This window comes from Leucopleurus acutus (genome assembly GCF_964270905.1).
Source record: "Leucopleurus acutus genome assembly, chromosome: 11".
NCBI lineage: Eukaryota > Metazoa > Chordata > Mammalia > Artiodactyla > Delphinidae > Leucopleurus > Leucopleurus acutus.
The window spans coordinates 15036299-15061050 of record NC_139152.1 but is presented as its reverse complement, the minus strand read 5'-3'; the positions used below and the strand labels follow the sequence as shown (position 1 = coordinate 15061050).

The following is a 24752-nucleotide window of genomic DNA, read 5'->3' as shown; positions in this document are numbered from 1 at the left end:
TTTCTTATCATAGCATTATTTCATTAATTCATTCACCTGTACAAGGAGCTGTAGGAAATAAAGATAATTGATGATTCCCTCAAGTAATATAATTTAAATATTAAAATAAAGTAGTATAAATAATCATAATGTATTTTTGAGAGTGACTGAGTCAATATTGAGTAATTACTATGTCCCAGGTATTATTAAGCCCTTGAGAAACAGAAACACTATGATGAACTGTTTTGCCTTAACTAGCTCTCAGTCCAATATGGGCAAATTACATGTTTCACATGTTGCATGTAAACACATTGCAATAAAATGTAATTCATAAAGAAACAAAGCACTGTACTAGGAAGATGTGATCAATTTTACTTGGCAAGATCAAGGAAGGATCCACCTATAAGAAGCCTTATAAAAAGGGGAAAAGCTGCAAGCTCAACTAAAAGAAAAATTCTATACCTATCTATCTGTCTGTTTATCTATCTATCTATCTATCTATCTATCATCTATCAAGGAAGAGTGGGCATCTGGGCATGCAGTAATTAATGGAAGACATCAGAAAACTGAAAAAAATATTCAATGTGAGAGGCACAAAACATGTAGGATTTTAAGATAATTTGTAACTTTTTTTTTTTTTCTTTTTGTGGTACGCGGGCCTCTCACTGTTGTGGCCTCTCCCGTTGCGGAGCACAGGCTCCGGACGCGCAGGCTCAGCGGCCATGGCTCACGGGCCTAGCCGCTCCGCGGCATGTGGGAATCTCCCGGATCGGGGCACGAACCCATGTCCCCTGCATAGGCAGGCGGACTCTCAACCACTGCGCCACCAGGGAAGCCCGATAATTTGTAAATTTTGAGTTTGGAAGATTGAGCGGAACCTATTAACGCTTACAAATAATAGAAAAAGAAAACACTTTCTCTCCCTTTCCCATGCTAGAAGTTTTATAAAAGACACACATTTTAAAATAAACCTAAATTAATCCTTTGAAAAGTCCTTTGTGTCACTTTCTCTCCCTCCTTTCTCCTTCATCAGGATCTTGAGAGAGAATTTAGAATAGAACTGGGTGTCACAATTCTTCTCTGACTCTAGAGATTGCAGACTTTCTTCATGGCATCAGTGAGCTGATGCCATCAAGACAGACTTAAAATATCTCTTCTTGGCTCTGAATATGAAACAGAAGCCAAGGAAGAGCTGCTTCCCCAAACCAGAGCCAGACACCACACTTGTTCCCTCATGCTTCTCCTTAACTAGAAGATGACGTCATTGCCCCACCAGATCCCCTACCCCCATGCATTTTATTCTGAGGGAAGATCTGAAGAATATTTAAGGGATAGCTTTTCCTTTTATTCTTGTCATCATCATTGGCTTATTAACTGAAAACCTACTGTAAGCAGGGTATTTTGCCAGGCTTTGCATGTTTCAGTAGTAAAAGATATTGTTTTAATTTTTAAGAACTCTTTTCTTTTGAGAGGGGGACAAGTAGAGAATTTTATTTTTCCCTATTCAATTTTTTTTGTTGTTATTTCTGTAACAGCAAGTAGACTCTCCATTTAGGATACTATGGCCATTAATTATACTTCAAGTTTAGTACAGAAGACACAATTATAGTTTAGATTTGTTTAAAATTTATATTCATAGTTTACATTTATCTAAATTTAATATTCATAGCTACTGAAATTGGAAACAAACGGAATTGCTATTGAATTAATCATATAGTCCTACAGCTTTTCTCTTCAAATTTTTCTCATTAGTAATGTCATGCCTGTCATGCAATTCTTACCTGGAAGTCAAAAGTCCAAGTGCCTCCAAAGGGTGAGAAAATTTCCATCTTCTCAAAATGGTATGCATTTCCGAAACAGTTGTTTCATCCCATCCAGGGGCACTACCCAGGACCAAAGGAAGGGAGCAATTTTCATTATTGCAGTAGAGGCGATAAAACCATAAGTATCTTCTCTTTTCCTCAGAGAGTCTGCAAAACCAGATTGGAAACTATAATTTACTGGAGTTTGCTACACTAACAAATGTTTGCTGTAAATACACAGTACAAAATGTTAGTCTAGTTCTTGGACTTTTATTTTAGTTTATTTTGGAAAACAAGTCCTTTATCTTTTGGGGACAGTTTGATAGGTTATTTTATCAGCTTATTTCCCACTAAATTTATTTTTTTATAGAAAAGTAAAATGAAATAAACTTCAGTTCAGATAATTCATTTATTTTTCCTCACTCTTATGCTTGCCACTTTTTTAAGAAAGTCATTTTGGTTGGCAGAGTCTCTGTCTCTTTTAAGGCAGACCAAGTTTATCTGAATACAAGTTTATCTGAATCCTGCAGAATACCTGAATACTTAGAACAAAGTTGCTTAACCATTTACTTTCTTACATTCTTTATAAATTAACTTAGACCCAAGTGGGCCTGTGGAGAAATGGCCTATTTTGAAGACCATAGTCCTTCACTTCAAAGTAAGTTTCAATCAGAGTTCAGAAAACTTTTTGCTCTGAACTCCAAAAACAAAGATCTCAATTTATCCCTGGATTCTGGCTTTAAATTCTCAGAGTTTGCTGGAAGTTTGGGGTTAAAATGCCAGTGAATAGGACTTCCTTAAGTGCTCAAGTGTTCCCCTCTGGAGAGTGGTCCCAACAGAAGATTTAAGTCTAGGACAAGGGCCATTGATTCACTGACAGTTTCCCATGTTTTGCTTACACTCCAGCAAAAGCATTCAAGACCATGGTTCAGCTGAAGGACAGCATTTCTCACATGACAATGACAGCTTTTCAACACTGTCTCCTCCAAACTGATACTCTGTTGCTCAGCTTAAATTAACTAAAACTCCCAAGCAGGATAATAAGAATTATTGAAAGACTTTAAATATCGATATTTCTCTACAATTTCTTCTGAAGCCATCTTCATCTGCAAAGTGAAAGAACTGGATTATAGAGGATGATTTTTGAGGTACATTTAGTCTCCTTTTCTGTTTTGTCACTACCTTCCTCACCAGAAAGCCCTGGAAGAAAAAATTCCATAACCAACTTATTTCTATGGTATTAAAACAAGTTATATTTTCCTAACTGAATTCATTTTTTCAATATTGAACAGTGATTTTTTCTCTTTTACCTTCTTTTATTGAAGCATAATTTACATAAAAGAGAATACATGGCTTCAGTTAATTAAATTTTGCCAAATGCATACATCAAGTAAAAACTACACATTTTTCAAGATATAAAAGTTTTCTTATGCCACCAAAGGCAAGCACTAGTATGATTTCTTTCACTTTAGACTATTACCTATTTTCAAACTTCATATAAATGGAATCATAGAGTAAATATTCTTTTAGTTATAGCTTCTTTCACTCAGTATGTTTTTTAAATTACCCATATTGTTGAGTGTATCAGTAGATTATTCCTTTTAATTAATGAGTACTCTTCCTTTGTATGAATATATCACAATTTGCTTATCCTTTTTCATATTTGATGGACATCTGTGTTGTTTCCTGTTTGGGGATATTATGAATAAAGCTACTGAGAACATTTGTGTGCATGTGTTCATATGGGTGTATTTTTCATTTCCCCTAGAAAGTACTAAGGAGGGGAATGACTTGGTTGTATGTCATATTTTTGTTTAACTTTTGAAGAAACTGTCAAACTATTCTCTGAAGTAGTTGTAATATTTCACATTATCATGTGTAGGGTATGATAGAACCAACTGTACGGCATTCTTGCCCACACTTGATTTTTGCCCATTTAAAAATATTATCCGGGCTTCCCTGCTGGCGCAGTGGTTGAGAGTCCGCCTGCTGATGCAGGGGACATGGGTTCATGCCCCGGTCCGGGAAGATCCCACATGCCGCGGAGATGGCGGCTGAGCCTGCACGTCCGGAGCCTGTGCTCCGCAACAGGAGAGGCCACAACAGTGAGAGGCCCGCGTACCGCAAAAAAAAAAAAAAAAAAATTATCCAAGTCTTCAGAGTGTAATTAAAAGCATACTGATCATTTGAAAAGAAATTATACATTCTAACGGGTGTATAATTGTATCTTTATCACTAATTTGGGGAGGACTAGAACAGTCATCTTAACAAAAGGGGTTATTTTAATCAATGACATGATATTTCCATTTACTGAGATTTTCTTTAATTTCTCTTAGCAAAGTTTTGTACTTTTTAATGTAGAGATGTTGATATTGTAAATAGAATTTTGAAAAATAAAATTTATTTTCTATTTTTTACTGGAATACAATTGCATTTTGCACATTAACCTCAAATGCTATGATCTTACATAATCACTCATATGAAAATAGAGTAAGTTTTATTTCTTTCTTTCCAACTTCTATACATTTAACACTTATTTATCTTGCCATAGTGCACTGGCTAGGATTTCCAGTACAACACTGAAGAGGAATATTTAGACAAATATCTTTGCTTTGTTCCCAGTTCAGGGGGAAAGCACTCATTCTTGCACCACTTAATACGAGGTTAACTCTAGATTTTTCCATAGATCTAGATTCAACTCAGGAGTTGAAGTCTGAGGAAGTTCCATTCTACTCCTTGTTTTGTGAGTTTTTATCATGAATGGGTGTTGAATTTTGTCAAATTTTTTTTCCAAATATTTCAAGATGGTATGATTTTCCTTGTATATCTTTTTCCATTCTTTTAACTATAATCAAGCTGAATTCTTATTTTAAAATATATTCTTATTTTAAAATATATATATACATATATATATGTATATATATAAAATATATATATATATATAGCATAAAGTTGGATATTACTTTTGTAATGTAGGCTAACAATTTCTGCCTTTTAATTGGGGTTTTTATTAATTTATATTTAACAGAATATTGACATGATTGGGTTTAAATCAACCATATTGTTATTAATTTTTTTGTCCAAACTATTTCTCCTTTTCTCCTGCTTTCTTTTGGATTTTTTTAAATTTAATTTTTGTCACCTTTTTGACTTTTAAATGTACTCTTAAAATTTGGGGGGTGTGCTTTCTTTCAAGATTATAATATTCTTTTTTAGCATATCACAGCCAACCACAATTAATGTTACACTACCTTATGTATAAGAATCTTAGAAAACTATCTTTTATTTTTCTATTTCTCATTCTTATTATAGTTGTTACACATTTTACTTTCATATATTGCAAACCCAGCTGTATACTGTGATTTTTGTTTAAACAATTATTTTTTTAATAAATTAATAAATGTATAAAAAATGTGTATTTTTATTATCTACCTATTTTCCCTTTGTGGTGCTTTTCATTTATTCTTGTAGATTTGAGTGTCCATCTACTTATCACTTCTTTTAGCATGAACTATTTTCTTTAAGATTTCTTATAGTACAGATGAGCTTATAACTAACTCAGCTGTGCTTAGTTGAAAATGTTTTAATTTTGCCTTAATTTTTGAAATGTAATTTTACTGGTTATAGAATTTTAAGTTGATGTATTTTCTTTTCCCCTTTCAAAATGCAAGATAATGTTATAATGTCTTTTGGCTTCCATTGCTTCTAATGAGAAATCCTCAGTTAATGAGTAATCTGCTGAATTATAGTTGTTCCCATGGATGCAATTTGTTGATTTTCTCTAATGTGTTAGAAAAAAATGTATCTTTATCTTTAGTTTTCAGAAATTTGACTATAATGTGCTAAGGTGGTGTGTGTGTGTGCACATGCACACATGCTTGGGATTTGCTAAGCTTCTTATATCTGTGGGTTGATTTTTTTTTTAAATCAAACTTGTAAAATTTTGGCTATTATTTCTTTCAGTTTTTTTTTTTTTTTTTTTTTTACTTCAATCCCTCTCTTCTCTCCTGCGTGTCCAATACACACACATTATATTACCTGATATTGCCCCACAGGTCACAAGGCTCTATCACTATTTTCAGGTTTTGTTCTTTCTGTACTTCAACATGGATAATTTCTATGGCCCATTCTTCAAGATCACTGTTCTTTTTTTCTTCATTATGCAATCTATTAAGCTTCTCCAGTGATTTTTTTAAAAATTTAGATATTGTTTTTCAGTTCCTAAATTTCCATTTTTCTACTGAGACTTCATTTGTTCACTCATACATATCTTTTTATTTAAATCCATAAAAGTCTTTATAATAGTTTTAAAATATTTGGATCTGTTTCTGTAAACTGCTTTGCCCCATCTTGGACTATGGTTATATATTCCTAACTCTTCCTATGTCTAGCAATTATTGATTGTACACTAAACCTTTAAAATTCTGCATTTTGCTATCTTTTGAGTGTTGAATGTTTCAATTTTTTTAGTAGTCTGTTTAATTACTAGCAGAGCAGCTTGATCCTTTTGAGGCTTGTTTTTACGATTTGTTAGGCTAGGCCAAGTATACTCCTTAATCTTGGGCTAGAGCACACTTACTCCTAATATGCATCTTTCTGATTTCTTTATTGAATGCTGGGGTGTGGTGATCTTTCTCTATTATTACTAGTCAGAATTTCTATGTCTCCCAGCATTGGGCAACCTCTAGAATCTACATTTATTTCACATCTCCCTGTAGCAGTTCTTTAGCAATCTCTACGAAATCTCTATCTGCTCAAGAGTAGCTTAGTACTCAGCTAAATATATAAGGGGACACCAATACATATTTCTGTAGCTCCTAACCTGTACATCTTCCTTTTCTCTACTATTATGCTCTGTAAATTCCAGCTGCCTCAGCATCAATAAACTCCGATCTCTGCTTTTTTTTTTTTTTTTTTTAAATCTCAGCAAGACCTGCATGCTCTTCTTTAATTATACCTCCCAGATCTATGGTACAGAAAATGCCTCTGGGCTGAAAGTCACTTTATTCATGCGTTCACCTTAAGGCCTGTCTGTTCAATTTCTGAGAGCAGTTGTTTCATATGTATTTTTCTTGTGTCATATTTCTTTAATTCAGGAGGATTAGTCTAGTAATAGGTAATCTTCATGGCTAGAAGTGGAAGCATAATTTCTTTCATACCAAATTATTTTATACCTTATGTTCCAGGATTTTCTTTATATCTGACATATTCTCTTAGCTGTCATCAAGAAGGTGTTTTTCTTATTTTTACAAATATTATAGGTACATTTTCATTGAATTTCATTGAGTCTGAACTTTCCGACTGATTACATTTGATCAATTTGAAAGAAGGAATAATTAAGTCACCAACTAAATGATAAAATGTGGTATTTTGAAAATGAATTTAATCTGTTTCTAACACAAGTTTTATCACATTGAAGGCTGGTCTCCATCTGTTTTCACAGTCCAGAATGAAATTGTACTCTACTGAGCACTGATAATTGTATTTGAGTGGGTGAAACAGAGGAAAATGTTACTTATTTTATAGTATAAGTTATTCTCTTAAATAGAAACTGAAGTATAAAACCAGTCAGAAATCACTGGGGTTAATTTAAAAACACAAACCTTTAATATTTAAAGGCAGTTACTGTGCTTATTATTTGTTGGTTTTGATATTTTTTGTTTGAATATTTTATAATTTCAAAGTATAGTATCTTTTTATATATTAAAAATCTCTCATTACAAATATATTAGCCTCTGATATGTGACACACTTGTTAAATGCAAGGTTTTATATTTTTGATTAAGGAGTATAAAAAGATGCTTCACCTAGTTAAGATGACAATAGTCTAGTATAAGAGTCTTTCAACATTTTCAATCCTTAAGGTAATTTTTATACCAAATTCTATGCAAAGGAACTTTATGCATTATAACATTTATTTTACACATATTATTTATCAGGCACAGTGCAGAACACTGGAAATGTAGTGATAAACAAGACAGATAGGTTCCTTGTTCTCTCAGTTCTTACAAGCTAATAAGAAAAAAACACATTAATAAACAAGATGATAATAGATTCTGCTAAGTGTGATAACATAAAAGGTAATAAGATAGATTGTAAAGAGAGTAAAACTCCATTAGGTAGGGTGATCAAAGAAGGGCTCTTTGAGAAGATCACAATTAAGTGAAGACCTATAGGGTGAGATGATTCAGTCATGTGAAGAACTAGGAAGGAGTATTTCATGTAGAGGAAACACCAAATAAGAAGGCCTTGAGATGGGAGAGGGAATATAGCACATGTGAAGTATGTGAAGCAAACTGATGTCACTGGCTTGAAGTGAATGAGGAAAAGAGTAAGACAAGTTGAAATTAGAGATCAGGGGAGTAACAAGATTACCCAAAATGGAATGCTTGATCACATTCAACACCTCAGTCTGGACGGTCTCAAACTTATTCCTCCTCCAGAAAATGACTCTAACATCTGCCCAGTTCATCAATTCAAAAACCTTAGATTCTCCATTGACTTAACTTGATTCTTTGGTTTTTTAATTGACTTAACTCCTATTTACTAATAATCATGAAGTCATGTCTTCTCAACTTCCAAATATGCTCCAAATCTAGCCATTATTACCAGTGTCCACTGCCATCTCCCTAGTTCTAGTGACCACGACCTCCTGCCTAAAATATTACATAAGCTACTCTGCTGTACTGCTTGCTTCCACTTACTTCCTCTCCAATCCATTCTTCAACTTGTAGTCAAAAGAATCACTCAAAAAGATTATTCAGATCACATGCTACCCCATTCAAAACCTTTAAATAATTTCTTATTCTTGGAATAAAATGCTTTATTATGTTATATATGTATATCACCACAAATATATGTGTGTGTGTGTATACACACACACACACACACACACACACACACAAAGAGTTGCTTTCTTAGTTTTATGCTTTTTCCATGTTAGTAATGAGCACCATAAGCTGTGGCTTAGATATTACCAAATATTAAAGTCAAATAGTAATTACAAAGAGAGAATTAGTATTCTCTTCTAATTCTTCCTGGTCTTTTTTTTTCCCCAGAGAATTACTGTTTGACAAAATTTAAGTATTCCTTAGTTACTAATTTAGTGCTATTAAAACATGATTTATTTCTGTTCTTTTTTAATCTGCCATTATAATTAAATTTTGCATTTTCCTGTTTAGTAGGACATTTTCCTGTCCTACTTGAAGGACTGAGCAATGTTTTATCACCGTTAAATGCTGATCTGTATCAGTCTCTGCTTTGTTGTTTTGAACTGAATGATCTCCAATCCTTTTATTTTTCCTTTGACCAAACAAAGTTACTAAATGCCCCAAGGGGAAAAAAAATCTTTAAAAAACCATGAAAAATTACTAATTTATTTCCTAAACATCAGTTGATCATCCAACAGGCATGATTTTAGGAAATGAAAGGAGTTACGTGGGAAGGAAGGTTCACTCTTGAAAGATGTGAGTGCTTCTAGTATGACTGCTGGTATCATGAACAGCAGGCAAAATTCCCTCCCAAGAACTGGGTCACTTACAGTAAGGGAGACTGTTTCTGTGAAAGTCTGGCAATATGTTTTAAACATTCTTTGGGTGGTTCTTCAAGATCACTTCTATTCTCTTCAGAATCAAGTTTCATATATTCCCACTCAGTAGCTGGAAAATCAATCTGAAATAAATAAAATGGTTTGCCATGTATCAAACGCCTGAAAAATGCATTTTTAACTTAATGATTTCTATCTTAGATTTATAGAAACTAAAGTAAAATAAATACCCTATATTTTCTGTGCTTTTTATTATTTAAAAATAATTTTAAAAGAATCATTACAGTTTGGACTTGGTGTTTAAATATACATGATATTTGGCAAATCCTCAATTATTTATATAAATGGTATATAAATTAGTAGACTGTAACATTATCTTAGAAAAAATGAGAAAAATAATAACATATAAACTTTTCATACAGTTAAATGTTACATTTTTGTTCAGTGCTGAAATTACATCCTTTCCAATTTTCATTACTAAAATGTCTATTATTAAATGATGAAAATTATAGATGGTAATTATACTTTTTTCATATAATCACTTGATAAAATAAAAAGAGTTACTTTATGTTGGTCTCTACTATCTGAAATCTGTGAACCACTCTGTGGACATGATAGTGAAATCTTCTTTGGTAAAGATCTGTTTCACGAGTATAAAACCAAACAGAATATTTTTGCTGTGGCTCTATAGTTCAGCTTTATAGACAGAGCTAGAATGCAGGCCTTCTTTTTTCCTGGCTCAACATGCTTTCCACTAAACCATGTTTAAGTGATAATCTGATTCTAGTAAATAAAATAATAGTTAACAAAAAATACAGTTTCCAAGTATGTAAATGAGCTAAATATTTTACTGCCCAAAATATTTGCTTAAGAGTATCACATATTATTTTTCATTTTCATATTAGAAAATCTAAAGAATTTATTTTTCTCTGCTGAACTACCTTAGGTTGTGATCTCAGAGAAAATGGAAGAGTATTATAAGGTAGAGTGTGAGATGCAGTTTAATCTATTTGGGCTCTTATTTGAAAAAGTCAGCAATTTTATTCTGTAACCTTTGCAATTTGTTGCAAAATTTGTTTTTGGTATAAATTTGTTATAATTATCAGTTACTATTCCAACATGAAAAAAGAACTAACAGAAATGCTAAACCAAAGCAATATTATAGTAAATTTTGCCTCTTGACAGAAAGAGTAATCTTGATGCCTTGGAGAGAAGTGCCTGCACTTACACTTTACTCTTTATGTATCCAAATGTTTTAAACACATAAAACAAAAATACTAGAAATAGTATTTAATGAGCTAATTCAATTTTATGTTGGTCCTAAGTAAAGGCAGGGTAGATGAGAAACTAAAGGTAATAGATGAGAATACAGTAGTAGATGAGAATACAGAAGCTCCCTGTGAACAATCCATAATAAATTCTTTGATATATTTCAATTATGAAAATGTTTTTTCATTTCTGATACATGAATGAGGCCCTATACAAACTGCATATCTTCATATATTATGAAGGCAAACAGTTACTGATTCTTGAGCCACTTATAGAAAAAATTAGGATTTTCCCCAATTGTTTCTTGTTCTAATTTTTCACAAAAGAGAAAATCACCCAAAGTATGTGTTAACGTATTTGCCCAAGAACTCTTTTTTTTTTTTTAACATCTTTATTGGAGTATAATTGTTTTACAATGGTGTGTTACTTTCTGCTTTATAACAAAGTGAATCAGCTATACATATACATATATACCCATATATACTCCCTCTTGCATCTCCCTGCCATCTTCCCTATCCTACCCCTCTAGGTGGTCACAAATCACTGAGCTGATCCCCCTGTGCTATGTGGCTGCTTCCCACTAGCTATCTATTTTACATTTGGCATGACTCTTTTTGAATTATGGTTTTCTCAGGGTATATGCCCAGGAGTGGGACTGCTGAGTCGTATGGTAGTTCTATTTTTAGTTTTTTAAGGAAACTCCATACTGTTCACCATAGTGGCTGTATCAATTTACATTCCCACCAACAGTGCAAGAGGGTTCCCTTTTCTCCACACCCTCTCCAGCATTTATTGTTTGTAGATTTTTTGATGATGGCCATTCTGACTGGTGGGAGGTGACACCTCATTGTAGTTGTTTTTTTTTTTTTGGTATGCGGGCCTCTCACTGTTGTGGCCCCTCCGCGGGTTGTGTAGGCCTCCTGTTGGAGGGGAGTGGTGCTTGTGCTCTGGTGGATAAGGCTGGATCTTGTGTTTCTGGTGGGCAGGACCACATACAGTGGTGTGTTTTGGGGTGTCTGTGACCTTATTATGATTTTAGGCAGCCTCTCTGCTAGTGGATGGGGTTGTGCTCCTGTCTTGCTAGTTGTTTGGGGTGTTCATCACTGTAGCTTGCTGGTCGTTGAGTGGAGCTGGGTCTTAGCGTTGAGATGGAGATCTCGCTGTTTGATATTAAGTGGAGTGCAGAGGTCTCTGGTGGACCAGTGTCCTGAACTTGGCTCTCACACCTAGAGGCACAGGCTTGACACCTAGCCAGAGCACCAAGACCCTGTCAGTCACACGGCTTGTTGTCCAAGCCACTAGAGTAGAAATGAGGTGGTAAGTGAAAAAGCAAAATGGCTTCTGCTAGCCCCCCAGAGACTGCGATTGCTGTAGCGGGGCTGTGCCGCCACAGCTTGCAGTCCGCGGAGCAGTTGGAGTCACGAAGGCTTCCTGTGAGTCTGTTTGGGCCGCCCGGGTTGCCCGGGTTGCCTGCGTCATGGCTGCCAGTGCCACTCTGAGCACTCTGTTCAGCTGGCTTTCTGTTTTGCCGTGCGGCCGCTGCGTGCAGCTCGGGCTCACGGCTCCTCCTGCCCTGACAGTTTGCCAACTGCTGCCCTAGAATTCTTTTGAGTACTATGCATTATGGAGGAAGAAAAGGTAAACATTAACAATTAAAATAGGGTACAATATGTATATAGCACCCCAAAGCTGTGTTTCAAGTTATTAATGGCAAACATGTGACTCTTCTCCTTCTGTGGTCGTGAGCCACTAAGTCTGGCCTTGGCCTCAGTCTTTTTTTTTAATGGAATGCTCCAGGAGCATTCTTTTAATGTGTGCACTGCATGTGCCATGACACCTATTTGTCAAGTGTTGAAGATATACTCCTGTTTTCAAGCAAAAACAATTATGAGGCTCTTTCTTCTGGGGTACAGGCAAATACTCAGACCCAGTCATCCAAACTTCTAATTCATACCTCCTTAAACATTTGAATATTAGCTTCTTGTGTTCCACTTATCCATCTTACTTTACTTCCTCCCTCATCCTTTTCCACTTACACTTGGCCACCACGGTTTCTACTGTGACTTCATGTCTTGGAATTCCTTGAAGGAGCTGCTGTGAATGTCCCTAGTGTCCATGATCCACAACCATGCCAATAAGGTGTCCATGGGCTTGCTCAGACCCCCATGATTCTTTCAGTTTGTTCAAAGAAATGCAGCCTGACTGTAGATGTAGTTTGGATATTATAAGGCACACAAATATTGGACCATAAGTTCTATGCAGTTCAAGGGAGGGAAGGATGCCTACTAACTAGATGGCAATTGCTGTGAGTCTCAAGGAAGGAGCTGTAAAAGAGGGACCCATATAGTGGTTCAGTAGTGAAGAGAAAAGAACCTATGCTACATTAGGGCACAAACTGTACTGTGGTCTAAGGACCAGGTACCAATAATAAGACTGTTGCCTCCCCATGACATTGCTGATAATTAAGGATAAGCAGGTAATGAAATGTTAGGTAAAGGAAAATACTTTGCATGAATGAGGAGGTAAGAACTATGGTTTAAAGAGAAGGACTGCTCACATAAGAAGAAAAACTGAACATAGTGGTATCTATCAGAATTCCAATAAGCGGACCAAAGTGCTAAGTTTAGAAATATCTGTAGGTTTGATTATTGTAGTGATCAGAGGTATGGACACATATCAGTAATTTACAAATACTGTATTCCTGGTGCTATGTTAGATTCTGGGGATAAAACACTGTCAATGTCCTCAAAAATCAAGCAGTCAATGGGAAAGAAGTTCTTGAGAAAGAAATATAATGTAAATGTGTTGATAAAAATCTTATTGGCTATTATGTGAATATAGAGGAAGGGCACTTAACCCTGCTTGGAGTGGAAAGAGAGGAGGGGTAAGAGAGAGATCCCTAGAGAAGGGTCCATGGATCCTAAAAGGTGAATAACAATTACAGACACTAAGCCTGAGAGATGGGCAGTAGATGGTGAAGGGAAGACGGTAGATACATTGCAGGCAGGGAATAGTATTCATAAATGCACATAAGGTAAAAGCAGGACAATGCATGTCAGAAACTATAACTCTTTCAGTGTTGCTGGAGCAACACTGTCAGTCAAGGAGTGGCAAGGGAAACAGTGGAGGGGGCTACGTTGTATTGCTCATCCTTAATTCTCTAGGTAGCGCTGAGTTCTTGAAGAGTATAAATGGGAGAGTGGCAGGTTCAGATTTACATTTTAGAAGGATCACACTTGTGGATTTTGCATTAGAGAATAACAAAACTAAAGCCAAGATAAAAAACATCTAAACCGTTGTAACCTAGGAGGGAACTGTTGAACTAGGGCAGATGAGGTGGGGAATTGTGAGGACAGACATGAGGAACACATGGAGATAAGTTGGCAAAATATAGTGTGGACTGAATATGAGTAGCGAGAAAGAAGGAGACAAGTGAAACAGCTCAGTGTATCTGGGGGCATGAACAGACATAAATAATTCAGGGAGTGAAAGCACTCTGAGAGGATGGTGAGCTCAGTTTGGGATGTGTTGTCTTTGAAGCTGTCTACAGAATATCCAGGTGAGAAGCTAGGCAGGCACGTGCTTATGTTTGTCTGAAGCTTGTGGTGTAAAGGAGTCTGAACTAAAGATACAGACTTAGAAGTGAACCTGCAAGATACTGTAAATAAAACCTTAGGAATGAATGAGACCCAGTTATTCCACTGCTGGGTATACACCCAAGATAAATGAAAACATATGTTCACACACAAATTTGTATATGAATGTTCATAGCAGCACTATTCTTAATAGCCAAAAGGTGGAAACAATCTAAATGCATATCAACTAATAAGTGGATAAAGTGTGGTATAGCTATATAATGTAATATTATTCAACAATAAAAAAGAAATAAGTACTGATATATGCTACAAAGTGGATGAATTTTGAAACATTATGCTAACTAAAAGAATCTAGCCACAAAAGAACACACATTGTATGATTCCATTTATATGAAATGGGCAGAATAGGTGAATCTACAGAGACAGAAAGTACATTAGTAGTTGCTTAGAGTTGGGACTAGGAAGTGATAGCTAAAAGTTATGAGATTTCTTTATAAAAATGAAAATGCTCTAAAGTTGACGTTGGTGAGATTAGTTGCACACATCTGTGAAAATACTAGAAAACACTGAATTGCACACTTTAAATGGGAGGATTGTACGGTATGTGAAGTATATCTCAATAAAGCTTTAATGAAATTCTCTCAGGGAGAATATATCTACCAAGAATAGCAATGGGCAGCAGATGGAATCCCTGAGAACTGGCAACAGTGGGGACTAGCAGAAGAAGAGGAGTCCGGAAAGAAGACAGAGAAAGAATAACCAGAGAGAGTGTGAAGAGAAACCTAGGCCAGCAACAGAGGGGAAGAGTGTTCTGTAATGGGGAAGAGACAGTGCCAAAAATTGCAGAGAGAGCGCTAGTATGAAGAGGAACGAGAACAAGCACTGGATTTGGCAACTAGAAATTAGCGGGTTGCCTGACAATAGTTCAGTGTGGTGAGGACGAATAAACCAAAATATAGTGAATTTAGACATGAATGAGAAGATGAGTAAGTAGAGAAACATAAAACAAAACAAGAGCAACATTAACTAAAACAGCTCTGTTCTTAGGGCTTAAATTATGAGTCACTCTACTAGATTGTATACAGAGAGAGGGAGGAAGTTGAGGGAGGTACAGGCTGATGGAATCATATAACAATTTGTCTCCATGTCTGAACTCAGATCTACTTCACTCTATCCACTGCTTCCAGTCAGCAGCACAGCATGAAAAAAACAAGACTGACTTGAAGGAATCAAGTTCTGTAACATATATCCCTTATCATACTGTGGTGGCAACAGTGTGGCAGTAATTGTCCATCTAATATAGACAGTCAGCAAAGTACAGCCCTGAAAGAAGTTGGACAGGCATAGTACTGTACAATTCTTTCATTGCACGCAGGTGAAAATAGAAGGTTAAATGACTTGTTCACAGTCATAAAGTTTACTATTAAAGAGCTAAGACTAGACTCCAGATTTCCTAACTCTCAGCCTGACCTCTTTCCCTTGAGACCCACCCTGACTCCTTAACAACACTGGTGGCAGAACTTGCTTCTAATTTCCTTACCATCTCATAATCTTTAGGTTGAAAATTCTGCTTTAAATTTAGGTGTGTGTAATTAGAGTGGTGCTGGTTATTAAGGCTTTTAACTTTAATACCTTAGTAACTCCTATTTTATTTTGTATATTTCATCATCAAGTAAAAACATCTGAGACATTTCCCTCTATGTCTATACCATTTGAAATTATTTTGTAAAAGCAGATAATTTAACGTTTTTGCATACTGTTGAATTATTTCCATGCCCTCTCTCCTTTTTTTGTAAGATAAATTCTGTCATGGCTCCAGGTCTCTGCTTTGAAATCTATGCTGCTGTCGAATGCTTGAAACTTCGCTTCAGATTCCACTTCCAAGACCTATGTTCCTAAAGTAGCTGTTCCCTTCATCTGAGAAGAATCAAGGCGAGTCTCATCTGATAGTCTCCCTTACATCCTCCACCCCACCGCTGCTGCTAAAGGCCCAGATACTCATAAATTCATGTCCACAAAGCTCTGGCAATGGTCAGACTTGGAAGATTTTGGTTAAGCTCAGGTGGTTTGGATCTGGCAAGAAATAGTCTGATAAGAAATGCACTCATCCTCTCAAAGAAAGTAGCTATCCTGTTACGAGGAAACATCTGCTAATCAGTAAGCCATCAATGCTGAGTGTTAGGATGCTGTGCCGAGATCCACCCTGAACAACCACTCTTTTTTATCATCATGTCCATGGATTCGAAGTGGATCTTTGGCTACTGTCTGGTGGCGGGGGGGACATCCTCCATCCTTCAGAGTGAAAGCCACATTTTTATTAGTGTTATTTTTCTTTACTGTTTTTTAACATCTTGCTGTCCATTTTGCTAAACTTTGTCCCTCACACCCCTCAACCCAAACCTGGCAATTTTACGTACCTCCGGACTGCACTAGTTCCCTCTAGTGTAGTGATCCTCACTGAAGGCAAATTTACCCCTAGAGATCATCTAACAATATTTCGAGGCATTTTTGATTGTCAGAACTGGGGAAGTGCTACTGGCACCTAGTGGGTAAAAGTCAAGGACGCTGCCAAGTATCCTACAATGCACAGGACAGTCCCCACAACAAACTTATCCTGTCTAAAATGTCAATAGTACCGAGGTTGAAAAATCCTGTTCTACAGAATGCTGCCCAGTTTTCCCGATGGAGATGGAAAGTCCATATTCCCTGCATTGCCATGTATGGGAGCGTCCATGCTTCAGGTATCTGATGAATCTTATCACTTATAATCATGAAAAAATGAGGAAAGTGAGAAAAAAATTCTCTGAGTAGAAAGGACCAAAGCCTGGAATCATTAACCACCTTTCATTCATGATTACAAATAGCAGAAAGTAGAGAGCCTTTAAGGAAAAAGAAAGGATTTTTGTTTGCAATTTCTCCCCCACTATCCAGGTAATTGCTAGTCATTTAGGAAACACACAACAAAAGAAATTTTAAGGAAACATGACACAATGAAGAGGCAGGTGTGAATAAGGTACCAAGTTAATAATATATACTAATGACTGTTTTTAGACAAAGGAAAGAAAAATGAATACGTATAATGAGGAGATTCATGGCAACACTCCATCCCTCTCCTTCATGATTGTGTTTGACACAGAATGGCTTGAAATTGCTATTATGTAAGCTGAGAGAAAAGTGCTTTGAGAATACTGAATGCAAAATAAAAGCAATAGAGATTTTACAAATCCCAGAAGGCTGGAGAAAGAGAAGACTATTAAAATGTGTGATCCTGGAAGAAAATTGTTTCTGTGATTGACAACAAGCTACTTATCAACCCATACTTGCTGTGTGTACTTTAATCTCATAGCCTGACACTTACCTGCAGGGTCACTGGGGATGGCTGACTTATATCCCACACTCCTGGAGCTATCAGTTCTTTGGGAGGCTCACTCTGTAATGTTGTGCTGAATAACATAGACCTGAGAATTGATTTGCTGCAAAAGACAACACATACCGACAGGCAGAAGTCACTTCAAAAGGGAAGCTATTATTATCTATAAATTTCTTTTGGAGTATAAACATAATGAGCTATTTCAGTAGCTTCATTCAGTAGCTAGAAGATAAATACAATATTCCTCAAGCCTAGGTACTGATTAGTGGTTCATTTCTAATATACTGTAGGCATGGCTATGTCCATAGACACCTACATTTATTTTCCACCTAAGAAAATTGTTTCCACAATGGTTTCTAACAGGTAGCATTTACTCTTAATTTCCAATAATGTTGATTACAAGATGGGACCAGGAATCTCAAATTTATATTCTTAGAGTTATGACTCCCTTAAATCAATAAAGATGTTAACTCTTTTTTTTTACATCTTTATTGGAGTATAATTGCTTTACAATGGTGTGTTAGTTTCTGCTTTATAACAAAGTGAATCAGTTATACATATACAAATATCCCCATATCTCTTCCCTCTTGCGTCTCCCTCCCTCCCACCCTCCCTATCACACCCCTCCAGGCGGTTACGTTTGGTAGTGTATATATGTCCATGCCTCTCTTTCGCTTTGTCACAGTTTACCCTTCCCCCTCCCCATATCCTCAAGTCCATTCTCTAGTAGGTCTGTGTCTTTATTCCTGTCTTACCCCTAGGTTCTTCATGACATTTTTTTTTTCTTAAGCACATTTTTTTGCTCCAGGGTGACTAAATTCCTTGGGCATCTTTAAAGATATGAGCTCTAAACTTATAGAATCGAAATAGTTGTGGGACTTCATAGAGGAAATGATTCTTTAAGCATAACTAGAAAGATTATTCATATTTTGAATATTTAAAACTATGCTGTAAATTACCATAGTAAATGAGAGTGAATATAGGAAAGACTTTAGACAGGAAGAATTCATGGATACTTTTAACAGCTTCAGTAACATCCAGATCCACAGAGGCTTATAGGAATTAAAAAACAAGCTACACCTGGCTTGTATATATGAATAAGATTATTGGTAAAATGTTCCATGATCACTAAGAACAGTCTTTGATAAACAAACAAAATTAAAACTGTAGAACTTAAAGTCAATAAAATTAAGTTTATAAAGAACTTTAAAGTAAAGTAAGCCTCTTTGAAAATAACATAGAATTCTACCTTGCCATTTAATGGACAAATATGCAAAATATGAAGGAAAAAAATCCAACAAATAAAGTTGTTAAATCCTGAGGCTTCCTGAGGCTTGGCTTCTTTATTTTTCATATCTAAAGATATTGTTAAAAAGTATCTGCCCAAGGGATATATTTTAAACATTTTAAACATTTATAATTTTAAACATTACTGGGCAGATATCTTTATACAACCCAAGAATATTCTTTCAGCAGAATGAATTTTGAGTCATTTTTTCCCCCTTTGTTCTATTCCCTCCTCATCTGGAGAAAGTTTGTTTTGTTTTGTTTTGTTTTTTGGTATAACAATAGCAGGGACCAGTATTAGCAAGCTAAAAGTTAACTCAATAAGGTAAAGATTAGAAAATTATGACTGTGATTTTCTCTTTTACTTTTCAGAGTATATAACCTTGCCCTAAATGGTCTGAAGCATCCATCCTCTTGGGGAAAGTTTTGGCCTAGTTTCAGCCAGAATGCGAAAAGAAGGTCTAACACTAAGTTTGGAGGGCTCAGATGTTAATGTCCTCCACAGAATTTACAGAAAATTTTCCTATCCACAGTAGAATCAACAGGAGTGAGGAGGGAGGATGTGGCGTATTGGAAGGGGAATGTGACAAAAGAAAAAGCCACAACTTTCTGGCAATTTGAGATTGTGGGAAGCAGAAGACAGAGAAAGAGGGACAGAGTGAGTATGGTAGATAGAGGTATCCCAATTTCCCCCTCTTCTGCCTATAGGAAGACCCATGGGGAGGAGTGTTAGATAAGCGAGCATAGCCTAATGATGAGGGCAGAGGGGACTCCATTCTGTACCTCAAGCTTCAGATCCTGGAAGAAAGTCACCTATTGAACTGCTCTTGTACCAACTTGTGGAGTGACCTTAAACTTAGGGCCATGTGACATACAGGCAAAAGGAACTCCTGTGTTTAGCTTTATTGGGTCTTCTTTGGTTTCTGTACAGAAGAGATGGAGCCTAGGCACAGCTAAAGATATCTGTGTGAGGGTGTTTTCATAAAGGGGGTCACATGGTGGGGACAAAGGGCCTCTGTAATAAGGGCATCTGATTGAACCATCTGAGTTGAGGTCAGCTGGATGTCCCATATGGGTCTATGGTGCCTGCCAGAGCCCAAGTCACCCAGGGAGTGTCAGTAAGCCCTGGTGAAGCTGGGAGAGCACCAATCACAAGCTACACAAGATATAACAAATAACCACCGGCTTAAAAATGCCTTTGATTTGGGTATCTAAGTAACTAGTTCAAATAATCTGTTTCTTTTCTGATCCTTTGTATCCAGATATCCTCTTAGAAAGAGAAGGTGTCAGGAAGCTATCTGAGTGACTGAGCATTTTATCCGAAGGAGGGAGACTGCATAATTCTAAAAGGACTATTTAAATTATTGAATTGACTAATTTTTTGTAATTGATGGAAAGTTGTTTTCTTTTCATTAGTTACAGGGTAGGAGCTCCTGATGAAAAGTGTGATATATTAAGTGCATTTTTCTTCACATTTAAGTTGTGTAATGAGTTATATTTATGGCCTTACTATATTTATACGTCTTGGCCATATTTCACTCTGAAAATCTGAATGACCTAAGCTGATTCCTACAAAAATGAAGGGACTCATTTCTCTCCTTTGATGGAGTCTGGATCAACAGTCACCCTGGCCTTAACCCTGAGGCATACAGGGAAGAGTGAAGTCAGAACTCTTGATTCAAGTATGTGTATGAAATGATCTATCAAGCAATAGGGCATAGAGAGAATGAACTTCTAGCTGTCCAACTGAGGTTGATATAAAACATACTTTAAGGCAATTTGGGGGAAAGGATGTTTGGCACCATTCTTTGGGTTCTCTGTGTGTTGGATATTAGCAATTTTATATTAGCTAAGGGACTATATCTAAACATCTTTTTCGATATTTTAAGCATGATGGGAACTAAATTTCCATAGACTTCTGTGAATAGAAAACACGAGGATAATGAAGATTAGTGGAATTAAGATGTTAAAAGGATGCATCTAAGAGTGTTGATGGTCTCAACAGGAAAGAGGATGAAAATGGAAACTATTAATACACAAGTTGGTGGGGTTCATCAGTAGTTTTTTTTTTTTATCGGAGTATAATTGCTTTACAATGTTGTCTTAGTTTCTGCTGTACAATGAAGTGAATCAGCTATATGTATACCTATATCCCCTCCCTCTTGGACCTCCCTCCCACCACCCTGCCCCCCCATCCCACCCATCTAGGTCATCACAGGGCACCGAGCTGAGCTTCCTGTGCTTACAATGCTGTGAAAAGGTTTATTAAGTCAGTTAAAATTAAGCAAACAAACAAAAACATGGAAAAGGAAAACATGCCAGAAACAGTTTCATATAGCGGAAAGCACACCAGACATTATATCAGGACATCTGTACCCTGTCTTCATTAACTAGCCTTAATTACCTTAAGTTCTTTGAGCTTCTTGCACAAAATCAGTGGTTTTCAAGAGTTTTATATTTGTTTTCATATGGCTTTGTGGTTGGGGGAGTAGACTTTAGAAAGGTATTGAGGAGATGGCAAATAGATTTGACTCCAGAATTTCAAATGCCACCCTGCCCCCCCCATCTAGCATGTACATAGACTGTTCGTTGATCTTATACGTGGAGATTTTGAATAAGATGTCATTAGAAAAGGACCACGCTGATAAATATAGCATTTCTATTCTTAAGGATCCTTTTAATTTCAATATTGTACCAATTCCTATGCCTAGAAAAACCAAACCAAAATCTGTGGCACCAGGCGAACAGATGGGTTGGTTTACCCTCTCTGGGTCCCTGTTTCCTCAGACAATAAAAAAGTGGTTTGAATACATTAATTATTGTCATTTTTAGCTATAGGATTCTATACATCCATGGCTTGGCATTCTGGAACCAGCACTTCCAGAAGATCTCATACTGTAAAACTCTTTGGGACTCTGACTCTCATAGGTCTAACAGGTTTCATGCCCAAGAGCAGAGCCCAGGTAAGGCTGAGACAGGCAGTGAGGTTTTCACAGTGCATTCATGGAGCAGGGCATGGCACATAAGGGCAGGAAGGGAGGCAGCTTGATGTAGTAACACGTGTGGAGAGGAGAGAAGTCAGCCCTTCATTCTGGTTCTTGTTCTATTCCTAAGTAGCCCAGTGACCTCTAGCCAGCCCCTTTAACCTTCCTTCATCATAAAGATCTTCACATATAAATGAGATATTTGAATTACTTGAGCTCTGAGGGTCTTTCTTGTACAGGATGGAAGAATGATAAGGAATTTTCATCCACAACTTGCTTCTATTATTTGATTTTAAGGATATACCTGAAATGATCATTTATAGTGGGATCAGGGTTGGCTACTCAGACAACAGTCTAAGGAATAAAATTTTATTAAGATTAAGATTTATTTAGGCCTCTTTTGAAATTCCGCAAAAGATTCTGATTTTCCTGGGCTTTAACGCATCTCAGGAGCTCTGAAAATACCGATGCTTGGGCCCCTCCACAGACCAGTTAAATTAGAATCTTTGGGAACACATGGGTTTATTTTTAAATCTCCCCAGGAGATTCTATTGTTCAATAAAGGTTGAGAATCTCTGCACTGAAGGAGTTTACCACAATTTAGAAATGCTAAGTAACCACCATACTATTTGTTTTGAATTTAAGTAGGGAAGGTAGGTCATAGAAATTATTGAGGTGAGAATAACACTTTCTTACTGCAGTGTGGAGGCATTGTGAATATAGATATGGTATAAGTCCTGTCTGCAAAGGAGAGGATTATAAAACTTTCATGGGCAAAATTTTACCTTTTTTTTTTTTTTTTTTTTTGCGGTACATGGGCCTCTCACTGTTGTGGCCTCTGCCGTTGCAGAGCACAGGCTCCGGACGCGCAGGCTCAGCGGCCATGGCTCACGGGCCCAGCCGCTCTGCAGCATGTGGAATCTTCCCGGACCGGGGCACGAACCCGTGTCCCCTGCATCGGCAGGCGGACTCTCAACCACTGCGCCACCAGGGAAGCCCATTACCTTAGTTTTTGAAACATATTTTTTAATAGGGTTGAAGGTGAATTTGTGTGCTTGAAAATGTTGTTTATTTTTATTTGTACACACTCTCGATGCAGTTATAACCAATACATCTGAGTTTAATCTTCATTGGTTCTTCTGAAACCCACTTCACAAAACCACAAAGAGATAAGAAACCTTTAATTTTGCATATTTTCAGGTTGTGTGTATCTTGGAAAAAATAGAGACATAAATGCTCATTACAGCTCCACATGGCTGGGTATGAGAAATTCAAGTTGTAATAAATGATAGATTCAATACCAAATGTTTATGGGCAGGGGTCACTCCATGAAAGAAAATGAAATTAAGTGACTTATTTGCTGTGATCTGGAAATATCTCCATCAAATAAATTGGGTTAGAATCTCTGTAACTCAAAGCAATGAGCACAGTGGGAGTTATTACATCTCCCCAAACGGCCCACATGGTGGATTTCTGATGTCTTAAAAGATCTGGATTTCTTTAAGTTGGTTAGCCCAGGAGAGAGGCAGATTTTCTGATTTTCATAAGAAATAGTCTTTTGGAAATACATTTACAAATCCTTATTGAAGCTTTCTTTGAAGTAAGTTGTGTTTCTGTGATGTCTCATCATCCACAATTTTGCCACTTTCTCTTAGGAAAACCATTTAGTATCAGTCCCAGATGGCATTTCTTAAAGATGCCCATTGTCCATGATCACTCGCATATAAAGTGTTTACCAGAAGTTAAGTGACAGATGACAAAACAACATGGAGGCAGTGTTTTACTATCACAACCATGTAGAAAAAAGCTTTGAAGAGTAGCTTGAAAGATAAAAATATTCTAAACTTTTTATCTGTTTAACATTTTTTGATTACCTGTTATGTGAAAAGTAGTATGTTGGATGATGAGCAGGCATAAAATGGATTAAATTCTTTTTCAGTGAATAACTGGAAATGTATTCTATAAACATGCTAGATCTTACAAATACTGCAGTTGAAACTTTAAAGAAACTCACTCATGAGATGGAAGGGCACCTGCATAGCTGCTCCTAGTGAGAAAGTAATGAAAGTTTTTAGCCCACAAATCAGATTTTTGAAATATCTGCTAACAGCAGTTGGTATTCCTTTTAGGGCTGAACTGTTTCTTATAGACTTTTGAAATTTTATTTCATTCTAAATCTCCTACAGAGATTGATATTTTTCCAATTCAATTTAATAAACAAACCTGTACTGATTGCCTATTTATAAGAGATACCATGTTAGATGATAGAAATTACAAAGAAAATACATTCCCTGTCCTCATACATGTGGAAATTGGCTATAACATGAAAACTAATAAAAGAGCAACACACACACAGCATGTCATAATTAACCTAATAAAAAATGATTTTAAAAATGTATCACAGTTGCTTTGATGATAATTTATTTATATTGACTAAATGTGGGAACTAAAAGCTGATGAATTTTCCTAACATTTTTATATTACCAAATCTTCCTAAAAGAGCAGGGGCAGAAACATCCTTTATAATAATATTAAAATAACAATATAGGTTCTATTTCTTCGAAAGTCATGTATTTTACAATTTGATTCTAAAGCAAGTCTTGCCATGGAAAAGTCACTAAGCTGTTTTATTTAAAATATTTTTTCCTTAATAACACTGGAAAATCATGTAACTGACTTTATCAAATATTCTAAGCATTAATAATTCCAAATCCTTATGGTTAAATCAACAGTTAATTTTTCAATGGCAATTAGTTCTGATAGAATATCAGAACTCCTATTTGGCTTACTTTTCTGAAAAATATCCTCTTAAAGTTGACATATATTTCTTCTTGGCAATAAAAGGTCAGTAAACTAATTACATTGAATAATTTTACTTCAGCCAGAATTTCATGACTTATATTGTTTTTAAATGACAGTA

At 36.1% G+C, this 24752-nt stretch overlaps 1 protein-coding gene across 7 annotated transcripts in view; it reads right to left on the bottom strand.

Annotated features, from left to right (window-relative positions):
- PIK3C2G (phosphatidylinositol-4-phosphate 3-kinase catalytic subunit type 2 gamma) overlaps window positions 1-24752 on the bottom strand; it is a 364032-nt gene that overhangs the window by 218633 nt on the left and 120647 nt on the right. For 4 of the 7 annotated variants that reach the window (XM_082849612.1, XM_082849613.1, XM_082849611.1 and 1 more), the window contains 3 exons: window positions 17550-17664; window positions 9321-9451; window positions 1761-1949 (listed from right to left, as the gene is read on the bottom strand). In XM_082849612.1, the coding sequence (XP_082705738.1) occupies window positions 1761-1949; window positions 9321-9451; window positions 17550-17664 (435 nt within the window). Of the gene's footprint in view, window positions 1-1760; window positions 1950-9320; window positions 9452-17549; window positions 17665-23846; window positions 23880-24752 lie in introns of all 7 variants that reach the window. The other 3 variants (XM_082849617.1, XM_082849614.1, XM_082849616.1) reach the window with 3 other exon arrangements.